This window comes from Artemia sp. Qi Xiang Cuo, chromosome 8 (genome assembly GCF_049724085.1).
Source record: "Artemia sp. Qi Xiang Cuo chromosome 8, ASM4972408v1, whole genome shotgun sequence".
NCBI lineage: Eukaryota > Metazoa > Arthropoda > Branchiopoda > Anostraca > Artemiidae > Artemia > Artemia sp. Qi Xiang Cuo.
Window position 1 is genome coordinate 38,242,327 of NC_142801.1, and position 17,477 is coordinate 38,259,803.

General features: G+C 37.1%; 2 protein-coding genes across 3 annotated transcripts in view; one reads left to right on the plus strand and one right to left on the minus strand.

Moving 5' to 3' along the window:
* The first annotated feature begins 761 nt into the window (after window positions 1-761).
* On the plus strand, window positions 762-1,699 carry LOC148949378 (uncharacterized). Its single transcript, XM_089092938.1, has one exon. It carries the CDS (start codon window positions 855-857, stop codon window positions 1,587-1,589), a length of 735 nt encoding a protein of 244 aa, XP_088949064.1. The 5' UTR covers window positions 762-854; the 3' UTR covers window positions 1,590-1,699.
* Window positions 1,700-3,445: 1,746 nt separating this feature from the next.
* LOC148949379 (uncharacterized) overlaps window positions 3,446-17,477 on the minus strand; it is a 68,053-nt gene continuing 54,021 nt past the window's right edge. For both annotated transcript variants that reach the window (XM_089093404.1, XM_089093403.1), the window contains exon 6: window positions 3,446-3,748. In XM_089093404.1, the coding sequence (XP_088949530.1) occupies window positions 3,465-3,748 (284 nt within the window). In that variant the 3' untranslated portion in view covers window positions 3,446-3,464. The remainder of the gene's footprint in view (window positions 3,749-17,477) is intronic.

Sequence of the window (17,477 nt, forward strand, 5' to 3'; positions counted from 1 at the left end):
ATATAAGAAAAATAGGAACTTCTGGGGAGGGTGAAAGGAGGGAGGCTTTGAATCGATTGGGATGGAGGAGGAGCGTGTGTAGCTGTGTCGGCCTCAGGTGGCTTGGTGCTGCAGTGAATTGTTAGGAGTAGTAGTGATAGTATATATATATATATATATATATATATATATATATATATATATATATATATATATATATATATATATATATATATATATATATATATATATATATATATATATATATATATATATATATATATATATATATATATATATATATATATATATATATATATATATATATATATATATATATATATATATATATATATATATATATATATATATATATATATATATATATACACATGTGTGTGTGTGAAGATAAAGCCAAAACAGTTTGCAAGTGAATGACAAAATAAGTTCACCAAGCGTCTTTCTTGGCTACTGATGCAAAATGTACAGGAATTATAGCTCAAGGGGAAAGCCTTCGAACCCGCGCCGCGCCCCATTCCCTAAATCTCAAGATTTTCATTCCTTCCACAGTGATTTCTTCCGTACAATTCGTTAGATTTTTAAAGTTTATTTGCAAGGCTGTGTCCCACCCAACAACCAAACCCTGCGCAAGTGTGTGGCATGCTGTATCATAAATACCACATGCTTAATTGAAATATATGGTCTTTTGTTATTGTATTTTGAACGGCAAAATTTTACAGAATTAGCTTAGTTGCTAGTCTTTTGCTTAGATTTTTATTTATCTGGGCAAACCATTGATACCAAATTGGTCTTAATAAGTGTTTCTCTTCTAGCCTGCTCGGCACTCCAAGTTAGAAAAAGCAGACATTTTGGAAATGACAGTAAAGCACTTACAGACTCTTCAGCGTCAGCAGTTAACTACGGCAGCTCTAACGGACCCAAATGTATTAACGAAATTTAAAACAGGATTCACTGAATGTGCAGCTGAAGTAAGTCGCATAATGAGCAGAATGGAAGGATTCGACAGCAATCTCCGCCAAAGGCTTATGAACCATTTATCGGGCTGCATGGTAGGATTTGAGCACGTCCAGCCAGCACCCATATTACCCCTCCATAGCTATCCTTTTTCAAATCTAAATGATTTTAATAATAATGCTACAAGGTTTCTGCAGAGTTTGAACTTGATCCCAAGTCGATTACCTACTGGAGATACGGCACTTATGCTGGCTAATATAGATAACCCGTCAATTACCAACCTAGCTGGTAGCTCATCAACAATTTCCACTGCTTTAATAAATGAAAAAACTAACGTATTTAGTACAAACCGTTCCAAAGAATATAATTACAACCTAGAATCCCCGAGTGAATTTACAATCGAAATACCTGAATCAGCGTTCCAACAACGTATATCGAGGTCTCTTAAAATATCAATGAATCAAGAAAGGTCATACCCTTACAAAAGGGAGCTTGATGAACAGGGCGAAGGCAGGGCTACTAAACAAGCAAAGCTCTCTGTAAAATTTTCACATTATGACGATTCTAGCACATTAAGCAGTGTCAAAAATCAAAATACATCACAAGAAAGTGATAACATGTGGAGACCGTGGTAGTTCACGTAACCTTATTGGATTTAATAGTTGATGCCTTTTTTTTGTCTATTTAACCGTTAATTTTCTGTTTAAGTTCGTTTTCAGTCACAAATATATATATTATATCGGAATTTTGTCTTCAAATATATAACCAAAGGACAGGTCAATTGTTATACTTAATCAGCACATTAAACGGAAATTTTTTTTACAATGATATAAACCCAAAATGCAATTTCTACCTTACGGATGCTCTATTTAATACCTATAACTACCACGTCAACGCATAAAACAAAATACTTTCAAGTCAACTACTCGAAAGTTGACAACTCGACACATACAACTTGACCCTTTCTTCTATTTTGTGACCTCTTTATTATCCGTGCTTTCTAACTCTTCTCGATATTTCCCCTTAATAATAACTAAACCATCTCAAGATCAGATTTATTACATATATTATCTCTTTCTAGTTTCTGGTCCCAAAGTTTCAGGAGTTGATATTTGTCCTAATGCCTAAAAGTTTCATTTACATACTCAACTACTTTGAATTATTAAAAGCCGCAATTGTTTCCGCTAGTCTACTATGTAATTACTTACATTTTTCCGTTTTTAGAAAGATTATCTAGCGAGTTAAGTACAAATTGTATTAGTTAATTAAATATTAGCTTTACATAGGGTAAACAGTCACGTTCCATTCCAAATTTCCTTAAAAGAAAGATGTTGAGCCACGTAAATAAAACTTAGGAATCAACTTCTGAAACTCTGAAAGTTTTATTTGCCTAGATCAAGTATATTTTTCTTAAATATTAACGAAAAGTTATGCGGAAAGTGGTTATCTACCCTATGTAGCTTTGTTCAAAAAGTGATTGTTTACCCTAATGTGAAATTACCAGCTAAAATTTTGATTTCACTTACCCATACTGACACAAATAGCACCTCCAAAGCGATTCAGCTTATCAAATCAAGCAATTCATTCACCATATTCCATGTTACGCTTAAACATCCCCATGCACAACCTATTTTATATTCCTAGAGTACTCTGTTTCCAATGGCTAAACCTATAGCCGAAATTGGCAATAAAAATCCATGCTTTCATTGTGTCTAAAAAGGGAGTCCCCCTTGAAAATATATAGAACTGGCAGAGAAAAATACGAAACATTATGCATGCTTATCTCCAAAATGAAAATTCCATGACTTACGGTTCAAAACAGGACATACTCGTTTGTCCTGTTTCTGAAACTGGAGGTTCCATGCACATTTTTAGACTCGTGGTGGAAAAACTAAGTCCTTTGATAGACCAATGAGACTGGCGGGCCACATTCGCCACCCTGAGTTTACCTTGCGTTACCAGAGACACTCTTCTGGAGATCAATGTCAATACATCTTGTACAATTTAGGTAAGAATATTGGTCGGAATTTAGTGGATGCATGTGTTCGTTCAAAATATGCGAACTTAAGACGACTCTATAACTAGCTACTGCAGACACTTACTTAGATGGCGTCGCTGTCTATCGTAAATAATACAGCGAATGATGCTGCAAAGATGGGACTAAATATAATGTATGGTTAGTTAAACTAACCTTTAGAAGACAAAGACAAAAGTTGGGCTAATAATTCAAACGAGCGAACATTTTTTCGACTATACTTAATCATTACAATCCCTAAATAAAGAGGAAAAATCATTGAGCCAGAAAGAGAGATTATTTTGGTGAATGTTATTGACGCTTAAGCTCACAGAGAATGGCAATAATTTGAAATGTCGGGTGACAAAAAACCGTCTCTCCTTGTGCATGTAGTTGAGCCATTTAGAAGTAGGATCAATAAACTCTGCTGGGTGCGTAGAAAATCGTATACGAATGGGTTAAACAATAACAACGACCTTAAGTTCTAAATTTATTTTCATAACAACGTAATATTATCCTTATTAATTTTGAACTGCGACGCTTTACTAATTTTTTTCAGGCCTTTTGCCCACAGAGCTTCAACATCACCAATTTCACCATTTATACATGTATATTCAGCTATAAGCTTTTTCTTCAGTTTCTTCAAAGATAGTTGCTTGTCTTCACGTGATTGAAGAATTGATAAGGCAAATTCTGGCCATTTGAATTTCCTTTTTACGATTGTATTTTCGGCAACCTCTTCATTAATACCATTAGTATTGGGTTCTACATCAGGATATTCTAAAAAGAAAACGAAAAGCAATGTACGTATTAGATTTTTTCTATACATGTTTTTTTTGCATTGAAAACCATTGCAATTCACTTCACTAAGTTTTTTCACTAAGTCACTCCTCTTGGCAGAAGAACTTATTACATCCCGCTGCAACAACTTCATAAAAGGGGAGGCACTAATTTGTTTTACAGTGAAAAAAAAAAAAAATCCAAAGCATAAGCTTCAATTAAGGAAGTATGGACAAGGAGTGATGCCTAATGTGCTTTGATTCTGCGACAAATTTGTAGCAGCAATAGTAGAAAAAGGTTGTTTCAACATTTTTTCGTATTGGCTGGTGCCGAGTTTTTTTTCTTTCATTTCATGACAATGTAAAAAGCAGAATCATGAGTGTGCACGGAACGTCTAATAAAAGACACTGATTCAATTTCTTGACAATCTTTCCTGGCTCTCTATTGACTTAATCTCTTCTTCCTGAGCATGAGAGTAAAAAAAGCGCTAAAAAAGCATTTAGCATACACAAAAAAAAAATCACGGTAACTTGGGCAGACGGAGCGGTAGACACGAAACCTAAATGGCACTGAATGGATATACTGTAGACAAAGTTTAAGAGAACAGTGCGGTTTTAGGAAGCTTATAGGATGTGTCGACCAAATTTTCAATCTTAGACTAATAACTGAAAAAAAAAAAAAAAAAACTGAGAAGTGACTGAGTCATCAAACACCTTTATTCCTCAGCTTTATAGATTATGAGCAAGTGTTTGATTCAGCTGATAGAAGAGATTTAGTAAAGGTCTTATCCTCGTATGTAATACCAGACAAATACATTAAAGTAATTGGCGCTATGTACGATAATTACACTTCTGCGGTGAAGGTAGGAAATGAGGTTAGTAGCTGGTTTCGTATTAAATTAGGAGTTAAGCAGGGATGTGTTCTATCCCCATTAATATGGATCATTTTGATGGACTTTGTGTTAAGGAGCACATCAAAGGCAAGCAGAGAACACTGAATCAAATGGGGAGGAAAAAATATCCAGGACTTAGGTTATACTGGAGATTTAAGCATCCTAGATGAAAGTGTGAGCAAACTGAATGAACTTTTGGAAGTCTGTCATGTTGAGGGTGCTAGAATAGTTTTGAAAATTAATATTAAGAAGACTAAGTAGTTAAAGTTAGGAATAAGTGAAGATGAAAAGGTGACGTTAGGTAACGAAAACATCGATCAAGTAGACACATTCACTTACCTAGGTAGCATTATTAATAAAGACGGTGGATGCAGTGAAGATGTTAAAAGTAGAATAGTCAAGGCCCAGAGTGCTTTTTCACAGCTGAAAAAGGTTTGGAAGAATAAGAATATAATTCTGCGAGTAGCTACAATGATGACAGTGGTCAAATATAGTCCTGAGTCATGGGTGCTCCGAAAAACGGAGGAAGATTTGCTAGATGTTCCCCAGAGAAATTTCCTACTGATTGTTTTGGTACCCGACTAACTGACCGTATTTCAAACAGTAGGCTGTACATGAAGTGTGGTTCAATCCTGCTTTATAGGGCTATAACGAGAGAAAGGTTCAGATGACTAGGGTACGTTCTGCGGATGAAGGATGACAGAAAGCCAAAGATTGTACTTTATGGCCAACCGTCTAGGACTAAAAAAAAACAAGTGGTCCTCGGTTGGGGTGGGAAGATATCGTAAGGAAAGATTTAAGGGGAATGGAAACTTCCCGGGCGGGTGTAAAGAGGGAGACATTGAATACATTGGGACGGAGGAGCTTGCGTAGCTGTGTTGGCGTCAGGCGGCTTGGTGCTGCGATGACTTGTTAGTAGTAGAAGTAACTGCAGAATTTTTTCAGCTGATAAATTTCTAACGATTGAGCAATTAAGAATGGGTTCAAAGCGAGATAGCAAACGAAAGTTAGTTAAAAAAAAAAACAACCCAAAAATCATGTGGTGGTTGCAAAATGATCTTGAACCAGTTTCAACGGCAATTCTATGAAATTAGTGTTAAAAGTGGCTATGCCATTGAAGGCCAAAACATCTGCACCATAGAGTATATATATATATTTTTTTTTTTTTTTTTTTTTATTGTTGGTTTTTTTTTTTTTTTTGCAAAGATGTCGACCAGTGGAGATTTGCAATGGTACAGTCTAATCTTAGCGATCGCAGAAGCAGCTGAAGGGGCGATAGAGCTTAAGAGAGATACTACTACAAAGATAAATGAAGTCAAAAAGTGTGTTAACAAGTGTGAGAAAGATGTAGTTACAGATAAACCATTTCAGAAGTTAAAAAACAAGTTGGACCTGTTATGTTAGAGGAAAGATCAATACCGAAACAAGCCATTAGCTTTCATTTTGAAGAAGAAGCCGGAAAGTTTTTAGACAGAAGAGGGATTGAGACGGAGGAAATCTTAATGTGGTTGTCTGTGGTATGCCTCTGCAATCATAAACAACGCTAACACTTTCATTCAAATCAACTGGCAGCGCATAGCAACTTTATAGGTGTGAACATTAGTAACGGTAGACCATCACTAGAGCAACCATTACCAGACAAGAACCATGATAAACCGCCAAGAACTAGCCTAGAATCTGCTCACTATCGTTCTCTTTTCTGTCATAAATATAAACATAAAACGACGTGTTCTACAAAAATTCTTCGAGCTTAGCCAAAAAATCCAGGTTAGAAGACCGAACAGGAAGATCGAAAAAAAAGAAAAGCCCTGTCTGACAAGGGCGGATCCAGGATTTTTTTTCGGGGGGGGGGGGGGGTTTACTAATTTTTGACTTTTTCGGGGGGGATTTTACTAATTTTTGACTCAGTTTTCGACTAATTATACTGATTTTTACCTAGGTTTTACTAATTTTCGACTTATTTTCGACTCGGTCAAAAATTTCAGGGGGGGGGGTTCAAACCGGGTAACCCCCCCCCCCCCCCTGGATACGGCCTTGCTGTCTAATGAAGTCGGACGCCTACCGAACCAGGAGAGCCTAACTCGGCTATCTGCCACGGAAACATTGCATAAAAAAAACCGATCAGCCCTGGTGGGGACGATCTACTTCAAGTTAATTCTGCTGTGTCTTAAGAGTAATATGGTTATTTACCATTCCTTTAAAAAACTTCTTATTCGTAAAGTTTTTTAATTAACTTACGTTCGTTTTTAATTGCCAAAGTAAAGTTTTTCAACATTCCCCATTTCAACATCAGATTTTTTTTTTCAACATCAAAGTCTCATCAAAGTAATATTTATTTCAAATTAAAGTTTCAAAGTTCATTATCCCCTTCAACGTTCGCTGAGAGTAGTCGCAAATAGATGTAGTAGCAGTTGCAAGCATTCCCAGTCACGGTTGCAAGGTGTTGCACTTGCAGTCGCAATAGTATCAGCAGTAGTAGTGACCCTGAAAGTTTCTAGTTAATACCCTTACTTTTTCCTAAGATACTGCAGATAGACCTTTTAGATAAGTTGGCTATATATAGTTTCTTTTGATTTAGCTCAACATACCCCTTAACATTTCGTGAAATTTTGTCCCAATACCCTTAGCCTTTGTGGACATATACAGGATCAAACATCCCCCCCCCCCCCATTTCCTAATGATAAAACCTGCATGTAAACAATGAGCATATTGCATAACTTACAATTCTTGCCCACGGGTTACGCGGGTATGGCATTCCTGGAACAATGGCTATTAAACCCTTTGACTATTTTGAACAAAATGGCAATTTCAAAATTTCGATAATTGGTGAGCAGAGTGGGCACCTAAAAAAGCACGGAAGGGGGGGGGGGGTTAGTTGCCCAAAAATTGCTCTTCAATATCTCCTTAATATACCTTGAAATTTTCCACTTAATACTCTCAGTCGTTCTTTAGATATTGCTGATATTCCCTTTTCACAACCAGCAAACACATACAGTGTTTTGATTATGTTTGGTATCCCTCTCAACATTCTCTTAAAACTTCATCTTAATACCCTAAGTCTTTTTGGAGACCCAGTATTAAACATGCTCTCTTTTCAAATAAAAATCCTTATATGTTAACAATGGTCAAAGTTCTTGCCCGGAAACTTTTGGGAGATGTGTCAACCCTGGAGGCATAGTTATTTGGCCTTTGAAGTATTCTGAACAAAACGGCTATCCCAAAACATTGATCTGATGCATTTGGGAGAAAAGGGCGTGAGGGGGGGCTGGTTGCTCTTTGATTACTTTTGACTCCTAACAAGGGCAATAAGAATTTCGATTCCCAATCAAAGTTTATACAATCCCTTCTATAACTTACAGCCCTTGCCCCGGGGGCTGGGGGGATGTTCGACCCAGGAAGCACAGTTATTTGGCCTTTGGACTATTCTGAACTCAATGGCTATCTCCAAATTTTGACTAGATGCTTTCGGGGAAAAAGGGCGTGGGGTAGGGGCTGGTTGCCTTTTGATCGCTTTAGATATTTAAAAAAAGAAAATCATGTTTATATCGAAGCTCTTCTGCCCCTCCCCCTCTCTTGTATAAATACCAAGTATAAACTTTCGAACATATTTCGCAGAGCTATGGAGAACTATTTAGAAGATTTTCTTATAGCAGAATCCTTCAGTTTCCTCGAATTTTTGTGAAACGAGGGGTTCCTGGACGGTCCTGTTACAAACAGCTCAAATACTATAACACCGTTCATACACTGCAATCACCTTGTTTTTGTAAATAAAAGCGATTTAATTATGCGCATAAACTATCTGCCACCTATCGGGGAAGGAGATCACTTTGTCATTGAAAAGGTCACCCGTAGACACAGATCGAGGACAGACACACAGACACAGACAGACGGACAGACAGACAGACAGACAGACAGACAGACAGACAGAGAGACACACACACACACACAGACACACACACAAGTTACAAGTTCATTAGGGCCAAATTAGGCAAGATTAACAGGAAATCGATACTATAAGATAAATCCAAAGAGCAGCGGGATAAATCTTCGACCACAATCACAGAGACTCAGATAAGGGAAATTAGTCCCTATACCAAAGACCCGCCATAATTTAAGTTTGGATGCCTTGAAATGCAGTCAATATGAGCTGGCCCTTCCTAGATACCGATTATCAGAGGCTCCATGCGATATGTTTAACACAAACACAGATTTTCGCCCAGTTTGACTTCTTTTATGAATCTGTTAAAACTTAAACAGTCGATGATGTATGACATCCACGTGGGGTTCCAGGTCTAAAATTTATTCCCTTGAATCCAAGAACGGCCCCAGGCTTTCTCCGAAGCTAGAGAAGACCAAATAACCCTTGGAAATTGTACAAGTCAACAAAGTTATCGTCAAGAGCAGCTGATGCTCGCCTTCAATGTTTCAAAAGTCAAAGGAGTATTTACACTAGTTTGGTTCTGAAGACTCAACGCCTTTATTTTTTTCAGGAATTTTTGAACGGCAGAAAGAATCTTCGGAAAACTTGGAAAACGATTAATTCTGCCCTCAAACCTTTACCCCCGCCTTCTGGCATCCCTCCAAGTTTGACGGTTGACGGCTCAGTTGTTCAGAGTGAACCTAATGTTCAAGAAGAGCTGCTTCTTGGAAAAAAGCTGCTTCTTCAGTAAGCTTACTATTTCTGAACCAGATTTCTAATCGTACTTTGGCCCAACTAGCTTTAAGTGAATGGCCATGGAGCCAGTTTCTGAGATTGAGATAAGTAGACTTGTTAATGGGAAAAAAGGTTCAGCGTCTTCTGATCCTGACTATGTACCTTCCAAGGTAGTGAAATTTTTCCCAGTTCACTTAAGTGCGCTCGAGCGATTATCTTATATAAAGGTGGTAAACATCAGAGTGCCCTAGTTAATTATCGGCAGATGTCTTTATAGTCTGTACTTAACACAACTTTTGAAAAGGATATGCTTTCTCGTCTACTTTCGTTTTTAGAAGCAAACGAATTTTTTCCTTTGATTTTTAGTTTAGCCTCCAAGCAAAGCAATCAACTCAGCATGCTTGTGCTATTCTTTAAAATTTTCTACATTCAGCTCTTGATTCTGGTCAGATTCCTGCCGAAAAATTTTTGGGCGTCCAAAAAGCTTTCTAGTACTCCACCCACAAAATTCTACTCTAGTAAAAACTAGGGCCATTTATGTTCTTAACTTATGTTAATGACCCTATTTTTACGGTTTCGAACCAAAATAAAACAGTTACTGCCATCTATTACACTCCGGATCTTTCCCTGCCCACAAATTTAGATATCCATCCACTGGTGACGAAACTCTAGTTGCCTTCGTTGACGATAGAACCCTGGGCCCTGCAGTCAGAACGGAGTCTGACGTCCATATTATAGCAAGTGTTTTTTTTTTGCCTGGCTCTGAATGTTACTAAGTTGAGCTTCCTGATTTTCTAGCAAATTTATCAGACTAGTCCCCAACTTTTCAAACTTCATCTTTCAAGAGATTTTCTCGGTATATCTACTGATCGTTGCTTTGGTACCTAGGTTCTTCTTGACGAGAATATCTCCTTCGGGGATCATAGTAGTCACATTACAATGAATATATCGAGAAGCTCTCTTGGGTCGATTCTAAAAATTTTGTTTCGTTGTTTAATAAGATTTTTTAATAAAAAAGGAAAAAAAGAAACAAAAACATCCAACATCAAATACCCCCCCCCCCATGTTCTATGGCCAGGAATAGACCCCGGCGCCGCGCCGGCGGATCGACCGAACGCCGCTGACGAGAGGCCCAGTCGAACGCCGCCGAAGTGTCGTAACGCCGCCGGCAGAGGCGGCGGCGTTTGACCGACTTTAAATTATTTTTACGGCAATTCTTTATTTCGTCAACCGCAAAGTCAGAGCTTTTCCGTCTCTTGTGGTTTAGTATTTGGATTTTCCTGATTAGAAATCAAGCAGGGCTTGCACTATCCCCGAATTTTCGGGTATTTCCCCGAAAATATGTGTCACTCCGAAAAAAAATTTGGTTCCCCCATTCCTCGAAAATCACGCAGTCAAGGTGCAACTGCTAGTGATTTATCACCAGTGACTTTCCCTGCCGAATATTACTTTGTATACCATAATTCTTCACTGCTCTCTTGTTCATTTATTTTCGTCTTTTTTGTTACTTTGCATAAAAACCAGACAGATGCAATATTCAATTCCAAATATTGCAATATACACAGTTCTTCATATGTTGACAAAAAAGTATCGTCTTTATGAAATGAGTTTAAATAATTTTGAATGTAGTTTCCCATTCACTACTTCTTGCATTATTTGTAGTGAAGAATTTTACTATCAAGTTGAATAGAATTATAGAACGCATTCACTACTATACAGCTTCAGCCTTTTGTTGGATTTTGAAATTGACAGCCGACAGATTGTTTCTACAGCTGAATTGTAAGTTTGCAGATTTTTTTTTTTTTTTGGCTGTTTTTAGATAATATTTTCTTAATTTTTAATACTAAATTATTGAACACCTTATAGAAAATACAATATTTTTTCTGTAACATTTTTACCCCCCCCCCCCAAATAAAAAAAAACCGCCGGCGGGTGAGACAAAATTTTGGGATTGTCTAAGCGATGTACAAGGGTGGGGAATTAATGATTGAACAAGGCGTTACCCCAAAAATATGATTCATAAATAAATTGTAAATTATTTCCTATAGGGGAGGGGTATAGGGGCTATCATTTTTAAATGATAATACCTCATTTTTTTTATTGAAAGCAGGGATGCCAAAAAGATAATTATTTTTTTCATTTAAAGTGGAGACAGAAGAAAATGATATCAAATTCCCTGGAAAACCATTGAAATATTTTGATAAACCCAGGACCCCCCATTAGGACTTGCTCATTGTCCTGGGTATTTTACGATTTTTCATAGGCTACTGACCTTATTTGGCTTTTGTGTGCTCCCTTTTAATTCGATTCTTTGGATCTTATGGAATGCCATGGCGTATCTATCACTCAGTTTTCCAGTAATTTGATGTATATCTGAATACTTTCGACATTTTTGTTGTTGTCTTTGTACCCCTTTACTCATACCCTCAAATTTTTTTTCAAGGAACACTAAGCTGTTTAATGTTATTTTGCGTGTTTTTTTTAACCATATAGTGACCTTGTTAATTATTCAGTAAATTATTTTTCTAATGAAACCTGAGACGGTATCCTATCAAGGGGGTATCCAGAGGGAGGGGGGGGTAGGGAGGTATTATAGAGGGGGGGGGGTAGGTGACGAACTATGATGAACATTTCAACATATTCCTGGAGCTACTTCAGTCTGCATATTATTTCATTTAATTACACTTAAAACGGATGAGCTTTTTCATTTTTTTTACCTAAGAAAATAGCTGGCACTTCATTTTTCTTCATAGCATATAAACTATTAAGTGTTTTTTGTGTCACTGTAATTGAAGTGTTCTCATGTGAAGTGTTCATCATGTGTTTTTCAATTTGATAAATTTACTCCTTTTAGGACTGATATTAGGTATTTATCAGTGTATAATTTGGAATGAATCCCCAAAAGAAAGAATGAATAATGTTCAAAAGAGCAGCCAAAAGCGATAAAAAAGCAGCAGTTCAGCCTTAGCCTACATGACATATTCTATAAAGAAGCCAAAAAACTTTAAAATGCATTTTTTTTAAATTGTAATTAAAAACCAGTTTTTAATACAAGCAGGCTTCTTGGGAATCCAAAAGAGCAAAAAAAACCAACAAACAATCAATATCTAAGTCGCCCATTTCAACTGTTTTAAATATGACAAAACAGATATAGGCAAGGGACATTATGAAAAAATTAAGCTTCAACGTTCAAAGTTAAATTCAAAGTTTTTACCCAGATAACTGACGAATTTTGTGACACGGTATTTTGAAGCTTTAAATGCAGTAATGCTCGATGAAAAAACTACTAATTTTGATAATTGTTTATGTTAAGAATACATAGCTATTAGATACTTCAACTACTCGTATTATGCAAGGGTTCTGAAACGTCACAGCAATTTCGCTTCTACCAGATTTCTACTTCTCTTGATGAACAACGAAGAAGACCAGTTTCCAGCCAGCGACTTGTGAATTTTGATCATGAATAGGCTCGAATCTGTTATAAACTTAAGCTGTGATTTGAGAAAGACTGATGAAAACATTAATGCTTGCGGTCAACATTGATCGCCCCAGCGGCGCGCCACCGACATCTTACCGGCGGCGCGCTGCCGGCGTCTTACCGGCGGCGAGGCGTGCTGTTTTTTGCCCCGCCGCCGCCGGTCTTCCCTCATCGGCGCGGCGCCGGGGTCTAGCCAGGAATGTAAGATGAAAGAAAAACAAACAGACAAAAGACAAAAGCAAAAAAGGAGAAAAAAACACATACATACTAAAACGGAATAATATCTTTCAGCTGCCAACTGACTATTCGCTGAAAATCAAATCGGAGCAAAATTCTGTGCCCCTAAAACAAAACAACACACAAATCCAACTTAGACCAGAGATATTAACCACACGTGGGCGATAAAGAAATAAAAGAAAAAAAACACGTAAATACAAATAAATAAATAAATTATCCAGAAACCAAAATATGATCCAGAACCAAAAAACCAGAGATATGATTCTTTTAAAGGCACCAAACCAGTGACACTTTCTAGCCAACTCGGGTAGAATATTGCAGCCAGAATGACAAGCAGACAGTGGGTCGAAAGCCAGTGGGTCGAAATGAATGGAATCCGAAAAATATCATAATTACAAAGATAAAATGTAGAATGGTCAGAGGTCAGAGGCGTCTAGCTTTAATTGCTACAGTAATATCACCCTGTAATTTTAGAATAACACACATGAAACAATATAATGTGAGTTTAAATAAAGCAATGGCATATCGAAAGGATTTTTCTTTCAAAGACGATGTCCCTTGCTTTGTCATATACCCTAGAGAGTGGCATCAAAAGGGAAGAAAATGTTGACATCCATATAGTGGGCCAATAAAAGATGTAATACTGAATTAAACTGTGAAACAAAATTTTTTAGATTCAACCCTGGAAAAATGTATATGAGCTTTCTGATGGCTTCGAGATTCCTCCATATCTTCATTTTAATTTGACTAATATGAGGCCTAGATGAGATATTCTCATCAAGAAGAATATCCAGAAACCAAACCTTACGATCACTAGGATCTACTAATCGAATCCCTTGAGCCATGAATTTCCAAAGGTTGAGGCCAAGCCTGAAAAGTTTGCAAGAAAACAGGATGCTCGACTCAGCGACATCTATTGCCAGGCAATTAGCATCGAACCACAGAAATACTCACTCAAATTAAACCGCCGACTTAACACGGATCTCAGGCGCCGTTCCGACAGCAGTACCATGGATGCTGTCGTCAGCAAAGGCAACTAGAAGGTCGTCACCAGTTGATGGAGATTTACGTTTGTGGGCATAGAAAGATTCGGGGTGACATAGATGACACCACACTGTTTGTTTTTGGTTCATAATCATAAAATAAGACCATTAATATAAAACAAGAACACAACTAGCCCTAGAACTGAGTCTTGTGAAACCCCAAACTCAAACTGAGATGGCGAGTAGAAAAATGACCCTTCCAGACAAATAAGAATCAAGCCAAGCACCAGTGTTCCCTCTTATACCGAAACGAGACAATTTAAAGAACAGAATTTGGGGTCAGAGAATAAAAAGCTTTTCAGACGTCCAAAAAAAAAAAAAAAAAAAAAATGTGGAAGGAATTAGACCAGGATCAAGAGTCAAATGCAGAAAATTTAAAACAGGAGCACAATCGTGTTCAATTGAGTGTTTTGCTGGGAAGCCAAACTGAAAATCCTTAAAAAAATTCTCTACTTTTAAAAAGGGAAGTAAACGGAAAAGCATAGCCTTTTCAAAAAATTTTTAAATATAGAGGATGAAGATATCGGCGAACAATTAGCTGGATTACTCTGAGATCTACCTTCATACAGAACAGTCAATCGAACTCGCTTAAGTGAGCTGGGAAAAATTTTATTCTCGGAAGATAGATTTACAAGTCTTGTCAAAGGAGAGATAACTCCCACTAAAGAGATAACATCACTATCTTGGTGGGTTACAATCAGGATCAGAAGACGCTGAACCTTTTTTCCCATTAACAAGTCTACTTATCTCAATCTCAGAAACTGGCTCCAGGGCCATCAACTACAAACAAGTAGGACCATGATATGATTAGAAATCGCGCTTAGGGGACCTTACTGAAGAAGCATTTTTTTTTCAACATTTACAAAATAAGAGGTAAATGCCATTTGAACATTTAGTTAAACCTTATTAACAGAGCCATCAACCATCAAACTTGGAGGGATACAAGAAGACGGAGACAAAGGTTTGAGGACGAAATTAATCACCTGCCAAGTTTTCCGAATAATTTTTTCTCCAACTGAAAAACTCCTGAGAATAATAAAGGTGTTTAGCCTTCCGAATCAGAGGATTATAAACATTCATATGATCTACGACACGTTAAACGCCAGCAGCAGTTGCATTTGACAATAACCTTTTTAACTTGTAAGATTTCCAAAGGTTATTTTTTCTTCTCCAGCTTCGGAGAAAGTCTGGGGTCATCCATGAAGTCAAGGGAACAAATCTTATAGATTTGGAACCCCAAGTGGATGCAATGAATATATTGATAATTGAAGTTTTGTCAGATTTATAAAAAAAAAGGTCAAACAGGGAGCAAAAATCCATATCTCTGTCAAATATATCCGATGTTTTCTCTGTTAACCGTGGTCTAAGAAGGGTTACATCATATTTACCCCATTTAAAGGCATCTGAGCTCAAAGTTGGGGTCTTCCGACTTACTATCTTCTTACAATGGATACAAAAAATTCAGAAAAATCATTGCAATGGATCATTTACCAGTATGATATTCTGCACCAAACCAAGGGAAGAGAAAATATTGTCTAACAAGTGATGCCCTAGTCACAGCTACACCTGTCACAATGCAAACGATGATAAGGTGCAGAATTATTGTACTAGAAAATTAGGTACTAGTTCGACTCACTGCATATGAAATAATAAGCTCAATTCTCCTTTATATAAAAAAAAAGTAAAAGTAAAAAGAGACCCTCTCTTGCCATCCTCCGTCGATTTACTCATTCCTTCTTATATCCGGGTACATCCAGCAGCATTTCGTAGTTATCATCCAGAAAGGTTTGACACAGCCCAATAGCGTCAGATTAAGGACCGAGAAATTGTCATGACCTTTAATATACCCATTAAATGAGTAATATTTTGCCTACTTACCGAGGAAGAAAAACCTAAAAAATTTTCTTGACCCTTGCTCTACGAAATTATTTAAAATACAAAAGATATCTATTGGGTTATTTTGAAGCTCAATAAGACGCCCGCCAATGTAACTGAAATCCACGGAGCCAGAGTTAGTAAGTTCTTACTATCCTGAATTAAATTAGCACAGTAACTACCCAAGCTTGGAAATTCAGTCTTATGTCTCTTATTGCCCTACTGTATGGTTGTCAACTTTTTCATCCCTTCTGATACCACTCTCTAAGGTATATGACAAAGCAAGGAGCCTTATTTTGAAACAAATAGCTCTATTAATAAACCGTTGCTCGATTTGAAGCCACTTTATATTGTTTCATGTGTTTTGTTTTTCTTCAATTACGCGGTGATGTTACTCCATCTTTTAGAACCGGGCTGTCTTTTGTCTCTGACCGTTCTACATACTATCTTCGTCATTTTAATAGCACTAGCTTACCCCTTGTGTGTTGCTGCGATCTCAAAACAAATTAAAGACAACTCCCCCCCAAAAATCCTCTACCGCAGAACTTCCCCCCCCCCCCTGCGCGTATTAATAAGTTTGTATTTTAAAACTTACAATTATTTGAAGATTCCCGCCGTGGGCGATTCTCCCCCGCAAATTCCCACCCCACTGCAGAAATACTCCTGGAAAATACCCCTTCATTGAGCAATCAAGTCCTTAAATCGACCTATATTTATATAAACTGCCTAATTAATTTATTTTGATTTAAAATACAAAAAGTCGCAAAATGACATGCAAATTAAATTCATTTTGATGTGAAAAATTCCCCCTCCCCTGAAAAATTTCCCTACATGTGAAATAACGATAGTTATTTTTAAATTGAAAAGTATTTGAAAAATTAGTTCGAATAGTAAATTCACGAAACTGAGGTTGATACAGAATTCAGAGCTTATCAAAAAAGAAATGTTTAAATTCGGTGGCGTGTTAGATGACAGAAATCAGAATTAAATAACATGTTAATTGAATATCCAGAAAATGTGAATATGACCGGAAGGGACTGTCAAATATTTGTATTGAGGGACCTCTATTTTCAGTCAGCACGAAAAGCATCAAGAGGGCATTGAAGGAGGGGGGGGGGGAGGATTTTACACCTAAAACCTTCGCAAGACTTTTACTCAACATTTTTTAAAGACAAAATCACACAACTTTGTAAATAGGGGCTTGAAATCTCTGCAAGAGGGTCCTCCGATATACCAAATTTGACAGTGCAACTTTCATCGAGATCACTCGCCTTTTTGGAGGTTGTTTTCCCCTTGTCTTTGAAAATCAACCAGATTTCCTTAGGCTCGTAAGTTTTGGTGGGTAATTGATTTGATTCAGTATACTCTTTGCTATGCCTAAACTTTTTGTAGAGTATTTCTAAGGCGAGATTTCACTACAATCTAATCGAATAAATTTATTAGGAATACATGTGTCATGATTGTAGGGTTGAGACCAGACCTAGCTAGTGATTCCCTATTTGAGCTTTTCATGGATTATTTCGAAAGTCTTAGGAGACCAATTCCGCCCA